We start from the raw sequence: 13,337 nt of genomic DNA, 5'->3' as shown, positions 1-13,337 counted from the left end.
TGTCAGTGCTACAGAAGGCTTTCTTCAAGGCATAATTAAGAAATGTATATCTATGCTACATAGGACCACCATGAATCTGTGGGACAGAGCTGAAATCCATTTTCTTAGAGCAGGGGTGTTGAACCTCAGGCCCATGGGCCAAATCTGGCCCAACTGGGGTCCCAGTCCATCCTTCCGAGCTTCCCCTGATGGCCACAGCCCTTTCCTCTGCCCACTAATTGTTTGGTGGATTCCTGGCTATTGCATGTTTTTTCCCCATTCTAAAAGGCTGAAATGCCTCTCCTAAGGCTGAGTTACTGGCAGTAAGGGCTTTACAGTGCCATTCTACGCTTGTTTACTCAGCAGTAAATCCTGCTGTATGCAGTGGGGTTCACTCTCAGGAAAGTGTGTTTGGGATTGCAGCCTCGAGCTAAAATATGCTGGCATGCTTGGTCCCACCCCCTTTGCCTTGGGCCCCAGCCACCACTGGAATGTGGCCCCTGAGACCTTCTCCAAAGTTGAATTTGGCCCTTGGGCTAAAAGAGGACCACCCAAAAGAGGTTCGACACTCCTGCCTTAGAGCAGTTGAAAAGAACATCACTGCAGAAATAAATTTCCATCCACAATTTGGGGTGGTGGTGGTCTGTATTCAATTTGTGCAGCTTTAGGGGAGAACCCTCCAGGCAGCCAAGTCAAAACATTTTGGGAAATGCTGGTTTATTCTGTATACATGGCATGGTGGCAAAACAACAAAACACTTGCATTGCTAGTTCTACAACAATGTCAGTTCAGGCTGTAATCCTGTGGATACTTACCTGGGCCCCGCTGAAAAGAGCAGAGTTTATTTTTGAATAAACATGCATCAGATTGCAGGGTCAGTCTTCTAAAACCTGAACCATCAACATCCAAGGTATTTCTCCCCCATCATCACCACTACCAAAATAATATTCTTAGCCTGCATCAAACCAGGCAAATGTTTTCGACTGTGCTGTACCCCTTTGGATGCACGTGACTTCCTGGTACTTTCCAGACAGCTTGGGCCAAAGGGCTATAAACTGGAAGCAGAGAATACTTCATGTATACTCATCCCACTTCTGGCTCTAGGCAGGGTTTGGGGGGGGGGGGAGGCGTTAATTGTTTCAAAATCCTGCAAAACCTATTTGAGCAGAGATGACAGCGAGACAAAATAAATGTGTGTACCATAGGGATCAAAACCTCCATCAAATCTTTCAACTCTCTTAAAAATGGTCATCTGCCCTCCAGCTGAATTTCCTGCAGCTTCCCCTTTTGTCTGAACCCCCGTTAATCTTAACTATGGTTAGTGGAAACAAGCCAGCTTCAAACCATAGTTTCAGAAGCTGTGTTGTTTCCACTAACCATAGTTAAAATTAACCACAATCTAGGGTTCAAGCAACACATTAAACTGCAGCTAATCTAATAGGGAAGTAGATGGTTCTCATCTTCTTGCATGAGGACAAAGCTTGTTGAGGCTTGATCTTATTAAAAAAAAAAACATGGTTTAGCACTCTGTCTGTATGTAACTGCTATATTTCAACTCTAGCAGTGCAATCCTTTTCACGTTTACTTGGAAGTTAAGTTTTACTTTGTCCAATAAGGCTAATTCTCTGGTAAGTCTGCACAAGATTGCATCCTACCAGTACATTTCCTGTGCATATTTACTTGGAAGTAAGTCCCATGAGGTGTTTGCTATTTAGTAGGTATGTTTAGGATTTCAGCCTAAATCTAATTTGATTCAATTATGTCTTTCTTGACATCCTCCACTTGGCATATTTTTGAATTCTGCAGATGCTTGCTTTTTGGTTTACTCAGTGTCAGCTCATTAATCTTTTTTCCATTTTGGATTCTTGATCAGTCTGATAAGTTGCAGCTACGGCCATCTGGTGTCAGGCAGGAATTTGATGTCTGAGGTCACCCTGGAAGCTCTTAATTTCCCTCCCGCCTTCTACCCCCTTATTTAACTGAAAAACGAAAGCTTGGATTTCACTCTGAGGGGACATAGGGATGTCAGTTATCACTGACAAGCCAAAGCACTCTATTTCAGACACAGGTTTCCTTTGCAGCGACAGAGTGCTAATACAGCTCAGAAGCGGCTTGGGAGAATATGTGGGAGATGTCCTTCCGCCATTTGATGGGTTAACAGCCTTGAGAGTTTCAAAGCTTGTATCAGAGACTGCAGATTGCATTGGCTCAAAACTGATTTAAAATTTGGATTACTAGAGGTTTTTGAAGACGCTTTTCCGAATAATGACTGCAAGGTGAGTTCTAAGCTGTGAGGTTGGCAGGTTTATAGGTATTATTGTGTAAACAGCTCTGTTCCCTCGGAATTATTATGTTAGCCTTTATCAAAGCAGTTCTAGTTTGCATGTTGCAGTAATGAAATTTGGAGCAACATCTTACTCTGGAGTCAAGCCATCAGATCCACCTGTTAGTCCCCAAAGTTGAGTATTTCAGAGCTCTGGATTTCTTAAACTTGTTTGCATTAGAGTAAAGCCATAGGAGTCCAAGTTGTGCCTTTCATGATTGTCACTCCGTTTGTTTGTTTGTTTGTTTCCCCCCGAAATAATGCTGTTACTGTTGTTTCACTGCAATGTTCCCTTTATTATGATTCTCCTTTTATTGTGCCTTAATGCACTAGCATTAGCATAGTTCATCCTTCCCCAACTTGGTGCTGTGTATTAGACTGCAGCTTCCAGCATCCCCCAGCCAGTCACATTGAGAGTTGTAGTTCAACGGACCTAGAGGGCACCAGGTTGGGGGAAGGTTGGCATAAAACCAATGAACATACGGGGTCTCCCCATATGCATTTGTTTGTTACTTAATGGAACATCTGTCGAAGCCATATTTTTGACGTATGCTTTACTTGTTGCAACAATTAACCTCTGCAAGAGAATTCTGCTTCTGTCTGTTTGTGTTTGCATAGTACTTTTAACTGTGCTTTATGTCTGTTTTGTTGACTTTTTTAGATTTGTACAGTTGAGTTGTTTTGTGCTGCAGGAACTAGGCTAAAAGCATAGCCAAGGGTGTGACGAATTTAATAACTACTTATAGATTAGAACAGGGATGGGCAGCTTTGGGCGGTCCAGGAAATTGGCCCCTGGGCTCCCCAGGGGCCACACTCCTGCTGCTGCTCTGACTGCAGAAGCAAAAAAAAAAGCGGTTTGCTGCCAAAATTCACTGTGTTGTTTTGGGGTTTTTTTGCTGCTGCACTGCTGAATTTCAGCAGTGTGGATTTGGCATAGAATCATAGAATAGTAGGGTTGGAAGGGGCCTACAAGACCATCGAGTCCATCCCCCTGCTCAATGCAGGAATCCAAGTCAGAGCATCCCTGACAGGTGGCTGTCCAGCCTCGTCTTGAATGCCTCCAGTGTGGGAGAGCCCACCACCTCCCCAGGTAATTGGGTCCATTGTCGTATTGCTCTGACACTCAGGAAGTTTTTCCTGATGTTCAGCCGGAATCTGGCTTCCTGTAACTTGAGCCCATTATTCCGTGTCCTGCACTCTGGGATGATCAAGAAGAGATCCTGGCCTTCTTCTCTGTGACAACCTTTCAAGTACTTGAAGAGTGCTATCATATCTCCCCTCAGTCTTCTCTTCTCAAGGCTAAACATGCCCAGTTCTTTCAGTCTCTCTTCATAGGGGTTTGTTTCCAGTCCCCTGATCATCTTCGTTGCCCTCCTCTGAACCCTCTCCACTTTGACTGCATCCTTCTTAAAGTGTGGTGCCCAGAACTGGACACAGTACTCCAGATGAGGCCTAACCAGTGCTGAGTAGAGGGGGACTAGTACTTTCCGGGATTTGGAAGGTATACTTCTATTAATGCAGCCCCAAATAGCATTGGCCTTTTTTGCAGCCACATCACATTGTTGGCTCATATTCAGCTTGTGATCGACAACAATTCCAAGATCCTTCTCGCTTGTAGTCTTGTTGAGCCACGTATCCCCCGTCTTGTAACTGTGCATCTGGTTTCTTTTTCCTAGGTGCAGAACTTGGCATTTATCCCTGTTAAATGTCATTCTGTTGTTTTCTGCCCAGCGCTCCAGTCTATCAAGATCACTTTGAATTCTGTTTCTGTCTTCCAGGGTATTAGCTATCCCGCCCAATTTTGTGTCATCCACAAATTTGATAAGCATTCCTTGCACCTCCTCCTCCAAGTCATTAATAAAAATGTTGAAGAGCACTGGGCCCAGGACTGAGCCCTGCGGTACCTCACTCATTACCTTTCCCCAGGTTGAGAAGACCCCATGGACTGCAGCCAGAAGTTAAGAAAAACATGCTTTTAGAAATACAGAAAGTTGAGATTCTCAGGTAGTTGAATTCTGCATTTCTTGCGCAGTATGACCATAGAGTTGAAGAACCCAAACAGCCCTGAAAATTGTTAGATCTGTGTTTGATCGCTTTTGACATTTAAAGCCCAATGGGTTGCTTGTCTCCTTGTGGTGTGGGCTGAAATCAGACATCCAAAGCCAGGCCAAACAAGATATTACCCTGAAACTATCCAAGATGCAGAAAAATGCCTTATTACCCACCGATCCTGTGAAAACAGATGTGGCAATCTTAGGGCCTGAGTTTAGGATCCAGTAAACCAGGGGTGGGCAGAAGGTAGATCTTCCAGTGTCTGAGACCTCAACTTCCAGAAGGCCCTATCAGTATGGCCAGTGGTCAGGAATGCTGGGAGCTGAAGTGCAAAACATCTGGAGATCTACCTTCTGCCCACCCCTGCAGTAAACTACCAAAGACTATGTTTGCTCAGACTGTAGAGCTCTTTGGACACAAAAGGGAATAGTAACAATTGGCATTGGTCTCTGTGATTGGCCAGTAATATGGGGCCTCTGGATTGGCCAGCAAAGCAGTACCTTTTGCCTGCTGCACTCAGGAAGGGTTAGGTTTAGGTTTTAGAGAATCCTGGGCAAAGTGTCCTCTGGCAGGTGCCCTCCTCGATCAGAATGCCCTGGTGAGCTTACATGGTGGCAGGGTGGGCAGAAACAGCACTCTGAGCAGTGTGGAGTGGTGGCATCTAGCTACCAATTTAAATTCCCCACAATGGCCAGAGTAACAGTATATCAGGGGCGTTGTGGGATATTAAAATGATAGCTGGACACAGTTTGGCGCTGTTTGGAGTACTGCATTGGGGGCAGGGGCAGATGTGGGGAGGGGTGAACCTGCCCATTTCAGTTTCTCCCACATTCAGATTTTTTAAATCTTAAGTTCTTTCTCTCCTGAATATGAAGACCTTTGCAAATGTTGGTAAATTCTTATCAGAAACTAACTCAAACAAAATTCTCGCTCATCTGAGGCGCATCTGATCACAGCATGGAGAGTAGGGATGTATGCTGTGCTGGAAGCCCTGAACATGAGTGCAGGTACATGTCTGTGGAAAATGTTCGCAAATTGTCAGACATGTGCTTGCGTTCGATTTGCGCAACTTTCCCTGGTTCAATTTTGTGCAAATTTCCCTGAAGATTGAATAAGCTCCACTTTAGTGTATGGACGAAAGTTGTGCAAATTAGGAAATCTGGGCAGATGTAGGGAGATTTGCACAGATCTCACATTCAGTTGCTGCTCACTTTGAACAATTTTCCCGTTTGCACGGAGCAAACAGCAATCAAAAGCATGAACAGGAATCACGAGACAAGCAGTGAGACAATGTTTGGAGAATCCTAGCATTCCCGAACATCACTTGTTTGTCCATCCCTAATGGAGAGGACCACATTGTAGCTGCCTGCCATATTGCTGTTAAAGTTGAGTACCCCGACCAAAAAAAAGAGGTGGCAACCCTCCTTCATTCTTAACATGGCTGAATACACAGGGGTTCAAACCCAGACTTTGAAGAACTAAGCACTCAAAGCCCTGGGCTTGGGTGGACCAATCTGTCAGTTTCAATTTTATTCATTTTTTTTTTTGTCCCAAATATGGAGAACTTTGGTAAATTCCATGGACCCCAGACTACAGAACCCAAGACAAGTTCCTAGTGCAGTCATCCACTTCCCCAGTTCAGTCTTGATGCTGATGTCACATTGCAAACAGATTCTTCCAGCAGAGGCTGGGGTGGGTGGGGGAACGCCCAACTTTTCGAGCATTGCTGTACCCCTTTTCGTGCATCGCCGTACCCCTTGCATGAGCGAAGACCTGCTGCCAGCACCTGTATTCCAGCATCTTCCTGACTTTGGCTGATTGTCTTGTCCTTCCCATTTTCTCCAAGACCCGAGTATTGTCCTGCAGGGATTATCGACGCCTTCACAACTTAATGGCGCGAATCCCCGGAGCCATCTCGGATGTCTCGGTGACTTGAGCTCTGTTTTGAATAATTGACGAGGGAGGGTTAGTCAGACTTTATTGGTAATCCAAGCTGCATTATTCAAGGGTATTTACTGACATCCGCAGATTGATTCAGACTCTTCCCTTTATTCCAGGGCGCACTGAAATGCCCCTTATACAGTGGTTGACCTTTTTCAGTGTTTGACCTGCTTTTATGGCCTCTTGAGTGTACATGCATTTCAAACTCACTGATTTTATAGAATTATGTCATAACCTAGCCGTCCTTCCTTTGTGGGCATGGAAGTTCTGTTGCACAAAGCTCCTCCATCTATAAGGACTTCCCCACATTTTTTCAGTGGATCTCCACAGCACACACGGGTCCCTTTGAACCAAAATGGGAGACCTGCACATGCAGGAACTCAGTCTCTGTATTCCAGGGCTGGATTAACCTTTCACGCAGGAACACAGAAAGCTGCCTTACCCAAAGTCAGACTGTTGGTCCCATCTAGCTCAGTATTCTGTGATGAGTATCAACGGCCCTCCAGGGGTTCAGGCAGTGCAGGGGGGGGTGTCTTTCCCAGCACTACCTGGATATGCTGGGGATTGAACCTGCGACCTTCTGTATGCAAAGCATGTGCTCTACCACTAAGCTACAGCCCTTCCCCTGAGATCTAGTGTAGTTTAGAGCTCTGAAAAATCATGAACTAACTAGGTGGCTTTAAACAAGGTACTATTTTTCAGCCTCTCCCTCCCTATCCGTCCTTCTGCAATACAGGGATAATAATACCGACCTACTTTACAGGGCCTTTTAAGGATTACCTAGATAATGCATGTGACACATTTTGAACACTCTAAAGCAGCATACAGATGCTAAGTGCTACAACAATGTATAGCTTTTGACCTAGTCTCTGATTAATCACACCCCTCCACTTTCACTTCTTTCTCAGCTGGACCAGATACACACACGCGTACACTTTCATGGGACCATGCATCCATCCCCTGTGAAGGAAGGGGGGCATTTCACAACTTTCGGTTAGCGGGGGTGAAATCAAAGAATTTTCAGGTAGGGATGGGCTTACCTTTAAGCAGGGGTGTTGGACCTCTTTCAGCCTGAGGGCTGAATTCCATTTCAGAGAAGCTCTCAGGGGCCGCATTCCAGTCGTGGACAGGGCAATATACCAGTATAGTTTAGCTTATTTATTTATTTATGTTTATTTACAATATTTATATACCGCTCCATATCTAGAACACATTTCGGAGGGGTTAACACAAGAAATAAAACAGTAAAAGAATAAAAAGATGAAAACACCACATTAAAATTATACTTGTTTAATAACACAGTACCAGTAAAAACCGTAACTGGACAATTAAGGAATGCCTCCTGGAACAGTGCTGTTTTCAGAAACAGTTTAGCTTAGAGCTCTTTCTGCCAGTCGCTAAGCCTTAGGAGAGGCATTTCAAACTTCTGGAAAGGGAAAAATGTGCATAAAAGCTGGGAAACCACCAAACAATCAGGGGGGAAGGGTGTGGGGCCAGGAGAAGTGGCGTGGCTATCTGGGAAATGCTGGAGAGCCGGATTGGGACCAGATTAGGCCTGCGGACCTGAGGTTCTGCACCCGAACATTATAGACAAATAGGCTGAGGGCTTTTTCCTCTCTGTTTTTAAGAGAGAGAAAAGTTTTGCCACTACTTCTGCCCTCAGTAGCCCAGTGGCATTCCCTTTGCAATTTGGAAAGGGTGCCCCATGGGAACAGTACAATATTCCCAGGGATGTTCTTGGGGAAGAAAAGTATCTGCCTCCTCCTTCCCCAACTGGCATGTTGCTGCATGACTCCCTGAAAGATCCACGGTGCTTTTGTTATGTGAGATACCATCCTACGGAAAGTACCTTTTAGGCAGAAATTTAAGGAAATTTTGCCTCTTCAGTTTCACGTCCCTGTTTGAAAGACAAAAAAAGAAAGCATCTTGAGGCACCTAAAAAGCTAACAAATTTATTATGGCATAAGCTGTCATGGACTACAGCCCACTTCCTCAGAAGGGTGAAGTCTTACCCTGAGTTACAAGTATTAGACACATAGTTGCAAGTCTGCGGGCTGGGGAGGATCATGAACAGTGAGATCGGAGAGAATTTAAATGCAGAAAGATCGGCTGGTGATGGTTACCTCATTAACAGGAGCCATTCATAAAGCAATTGTTGGGTGGCAACACAGACATCCTTGCATTGATGAACTGATTAATGCACATTGTGTGATTAAGAAAACCTTTGTCCCTGTTAAGACAACAGGAGAGAGAGTTGAACCTCTTGATGAACTGTAGCTCAGCTTTTTTGTGTTGGAATCTGTCTTTGAAGTTCCTCTGACCTTGTTGTTTTCAATTCAAACACACTCACGTACACACTAAAACATGTATGTGTGTATATATACTTGTAACACAAAATAACACTTCATGCATCTGACCAAGTGGGTTGCAGGCCATGCAAGCTTATGCCATAATAAATTTGTTAGTCGCCTCTTGTTGAGGGTGAAAGTGGAGAGTGCAAAAGCTGGTTTGAAACTCAACATTAAAAAAACAAAGATAATGGCATCTGGCCCCATCACTTCCTGGCATGTAGAAGGGGAAGAAATGGAAGCAGTGACAGATTTTATTTTCTTGGGCTCCAAGATCACCGCAGACGGTGACTGTAGCCATGAAATTAAAAGACGCTTGCTCCTTGGGAGGAAAGCTATGGCAAACCTAGACAGCATAGTGAGAAGAAGAGATATCACCTTGCCGACAAAGGTCCGCATAATCAAAGCTATGGTTTTCCCAGTAGTAACGTATGGCTGTGAGAGCTGGACTGTAAGGAAGGCTGAGCGCCGAAGAATTGATGCTTTCGAACTGTGGTGCTGGAGAAGACTCTTACGAGTCCCCTGGACTGCAAGGAGGTCAAATCAGTCCATCCTTTTTCCTTTTTTTTCGTTCAGTCCTTCAGTCGTGTCCGACTCTTCGTGACCCCATGGACCATAGCACGCCAGGCCTTCCTGTCCTCCACTCTCTCCCGGAGCATGCTCAAGTTCATAGTCCATCCTAAAGGAAATCAACCCTGAGTGCTCATTGGAAGGACAGATACTGAAGCTGAAGCTCAAATATTTTGGCCACCTAATGCGAAGAGAAAACTCCCTGGAAAAGACCCTGATGCTGGGAAAGACTGAAGGCAAAAGGAGAAGGGGACGGCAGAGGATGAGATGGCTGGATAGCATCACGGATGCAATGAATATGAACTTGAGCACGCTCCGGGAGAGAGCGCAGGACAGGAAGGCCTGGCGTGCTGTGGTCCATGGGGTCACGAAGAGTCGGACACGACTGAACAACAACAACAAGCTACCACAAGTCTCTTTGGTTTTACTGCAGCAGACTAACATGGTTACCCCTCCGGAACCTGTTTGAAAGTATGCACTTGTCCGTTTCTCTTGGCCAGTGAGTCGGAATGTCCTGCCTGCCTCTCCCGACAGCCAAATAGCTGCACTTGAATTTGGTTAGTTTTTTCAGGTTCGAAGAATCACTTGGCAGAGGAAGATGGCAGACGTGACCTACGGATTATAAAATGTATATATCCCAGAGCAAAATGCATGTCAAAATGTATACTATTACGAAGATATTTTGTTTGAGACCTTACTTTTAATGGCCGTGTGTACAGTTTACTCCTTAACAGTGATGTTGGCGCTTTTCCTTTTGGTGAGGAAGGCACCGTTCGTGGACGATGGAAATGGGAGACATCTCCTGCATGGCCCTTGCTGTCAATTAAGATATTGCTCAAGGGCCTTTCTCCGGATGGCCTTGCCATTGGAAATCAGGCCAGCAGTTACTGGAGAGAGTTTCTTCCCTCTGGTGGTGCCCATGTTATGGAACTCCCACCCCAGACGTGTTTGCTGGGTGCCTCTGTTGTTATCTTTTAGGTGCTGTGTAAAGTTGTTCTTGTGCCTTTAGTGTAGGGGTGCAGAATCCCATGCCCAGGGGCCACATGCAGCCCACCTGGGGTCACAGTTGGGTCCTCCGGGGTTCCCCAGTTGGCCACGCACCTTTCCTCCACCCGTTGACCATTTGGTGATTTCCCAAACATTTTGTAGATTCTCCCCTGCCCCATTCTAAAAGGTTGGAGTGTCTCTCCTAAGGTTATTTATTGGCAGTAAGAGTTTTACGTATTTTTGGTATTTTGGCCCACCCCTTTTTTCTTTAGCACCACCCACCACTGGAATGCGGCCCCCAAGAGCATCTCTGCAATGGAAGGTCAACACCCCCGCTTTAGTGGCTTTAAATGGTACCTGGGACCCCTTTTGTTGCCTTTTATCTGCATTTCATTACTTTCTGTTGGGGTTCTTAGTTGCTATTTATTATTTATTACATTTATATCCTGCCTTTTTTCCTCCTTAAGGAACCCAAGGTGGCATACATTAACCTCCTCCTCCTCCATTTTATCCTCACAACAACAACCCTGTGATGTAGGTTGGGCTGAGAGTCTGTGACTGGCCCAAACTCATCCAGTGAGCTACCATGGCCAAGTGGGGACTAGAACCCAGATCTCCCAGCTTCCAGTCCAACACTCCAGCCACTACACTACACTGGCTCTCTACTATTTTTATCTGCTGCTATATATTGTTGCCTGTTCAGTTGCAATTTTAGTGTTTTATAATGAAAGCAGCCTTGAGGCCTTCCAGGCCAAAGATGGACCGTAAGTCATAAGCAAATATTTTCTTCTCTTCTCTTTGCACACAGGCAATTTGGACATGGGTGGCAGACAGTCCATAGCTGGCGGTCTCTCCATCAGCCAGTCTCCTGTGACGGAGTCCATTCAGGGAGCTTACAAAAGCGGAGAATTCGGGAAAGCCCAAGAGCTGATTAAAACGGCGTGTCAGGAGAACATCTTACCAGTGGAAAAGGTGAGGGCAGAGCAGTGCGCACTGTTTGCCATCAAGAAAAAAGCCACAGTGCCAATAGGGACCGGAATAAACAGCTGTAAGGCTGGAAACCAAAGTCAAAAGAGAAACAGCTGCATCAGTTGAATTCCCAATGTGTTTCGACACTTGGTCTTTATCAAGGGGAAAAAAACCCTTGGAGATTCTTTTGGAGGATTCCCTCTCCCTTGCTTCTTCTCAAGGGAGAGGGAATCCTCCAAAAGAATCTCCAAGGGTTTTTCCCTTGATAAAGGCCAAGAGGCGAAATGCACTGGGAATTCAGTGGGTGCAGCTGTTTCTTTTTTGACCATAAAAAAAGAACTGAGTCTGCTCTGGAGAAACTGAGATTCTGAGGTCAGATAAATTCTTTGCATTGAGGGCGCAATCCTATCAAGATAGACGTCAGCCTCTGAACTCGGAGGCTGATGCCTATCCAATGCAGGATTCCTTCACACTCCAGACACCCCGCATTTGTGGCTAGACCCACATATGCAAGAATGGGGTGGGGGCGGGCCCAGAGACCCGAAAGGAAGTTGTCTGAAGTGGCTTCTGCAGTCGCTTACCCGCCCCTGGGACGGTTCCGTTTACGAGCACGGAGACAGTGGTGGCAGTGCAAAAAGAACTGCACTGGCTATGAGGGGGCAGGGAGCACGGTTTCTGGGAACCGAGGTCGGACAGCCTCGGTTCCCAGAAACCGAAAAATCCTATGGCCATCTAGACAGTGTCTCGTGGCTGTGGGATTGCTCTCACTGTCATTTTTCCATAGGATATGCAGCATGACTTTGCAGCCTCCTTAATCTTGGTTATGTAAGCAAGACACTTGTGAGGCAGAGGGGGGCATGCAGGATGGGTGTGTGTAACTCTTCCCTGGTCTGCAAATCAGCCCCAGCAGCATTTGAGAGTTTGGGATGGCTTACTTTAGGCACAAATGTTCTCATAGACTATCATTTTAGTTTTTCAGTTTCTGTTTTAAATCTGGTATTGTATTTTAAATCTCTGCACTGCGGCTAGGTTCTGTTTGGTTAGTATTTTTATTTTTAGACTGTAGCTTTAAACTTTTAAATTTTTATATTGTATTTTATCCTCTTGTATTTTATGGTTTTAATTGTTGTGAACTGCCCAGAGAGTTTCTGCCATTGGGTGGTATAGAAAGGTAATACATAAATATAAATAAATAATAAATGCACTACCCCAGCCAGCCCCCACACCCAGTGGGTCACAGCAGGCCACCCGCTTCAAGTTCAGTTCATTTTATTATGTGGTCACAGACCCATTAGAACAAACTAGCAGTGAATCGTAATCAGTAAAAACAGAAAACCATACAAACATAATCATTAATTCATTACACAACAGGCTAAAGCATAATTATTAAAACATACACATATTTAAAATATATGGGCATGCGTAAAACACAATGTGATAGAAAAGATAAAAACATGGAATACAAGTTACTGTCAAGGTTCTCCTGTTGCCTACTGAATACTCCGATAGCCAAAATCAACACTCAGACAAAAGGGCTGCTTTCCAAGGCTTTAATTCCATTTATCCTAATGAGGCATACAGATGCTAATTGCTTGAGACTCAGAGACACTACAAAGGAACAGCCATCTAGGGGTTCTAAGGGTTAGGACGTCAGTTGATTTCCATTTGGGAAAAGAGCGGCAATTCTCTGAACTTAAGGGGTGGGAGGGGAAGATCTCCCCCTCTCCCATGATGCTTCTGGGTGCAGCTGTCGACGTCAAGTCAAACGGGCTGAGCACCGAAGCTCGGCCCCTGTGATCTCCCGTTTGTGCCTCACGTCTAAAAGCTCAGGTTGTCCCTCCCTTTCCATGCCTGGTTCACTGTCGGTCCCAGGGATGTGAGTGCAGGGGGGCTCCCCCTCCAGCTGCACCTCTGAATTCTGAGAGAGTTCCTCCCCCACAAGTTGTCTGTACTCCTCTGAATCAGAGCTGCTTTGGGATTCTGTGGGCTCAGATACAACCCTGACAGTTACACTTAGGATGAAGAAATCATCTTACAAGACCTTTGACCGGAGAAGAGGAAATTAGCCACTAACTCTGTCCTTGGCTTGTTTGTACCAGCCAAGAAATATTCCAAATACTGTTCCAATGTCCTTCCAGGGCATTTCCTCATAATAGGGCAAAATAGTC

The 13,337-nt window shown here is 45.3% G+C and overlaps 1 protein-coding gene across 3 annotated transcripts in view; it reads left to right on the top strand.

The window, feature by feature from the left end:
* Window positions 1–13,337, top strand: part of LRRK1 (leucine rich repeat kinase 1) — a 134,951-nt gene that overhangs the window by 27,460 nt on the left and 94,154 nt on the right. For all 3 annotated transcript variants that reach the window (XM_084817359.1, XM_084817358.1, XM_084817357.1), the window contains exon 3: window positions 11,009–11,172. In XM_084817359.1, the coding sequence (XP_084673485.1) occupies window positions 11,009–11,172 (164 nt within the window). The remainder of the gene's footprint in view (window positions 1–11,008; window positions 11,173–13,337) is intronic.

The sequence above is a fragment of the Heloderma suspectum genome, chromosome 11 (genome assembly GCF_057233095.1).
Source record: "Heloderma suspectum isolate Gila_16-S chromosome 11, 16-S_ref, whole genome shotgun sequence".
Lineage (NCBI taxonomy): Eukaryota > Metazoa > Chordata > Lepidosauria > Squamata > Helodermatidae > Heloderma > Heloderma suspectum.
This window is presented reverse-complemented; position numbering and strand designations above follow the sequence as displayed.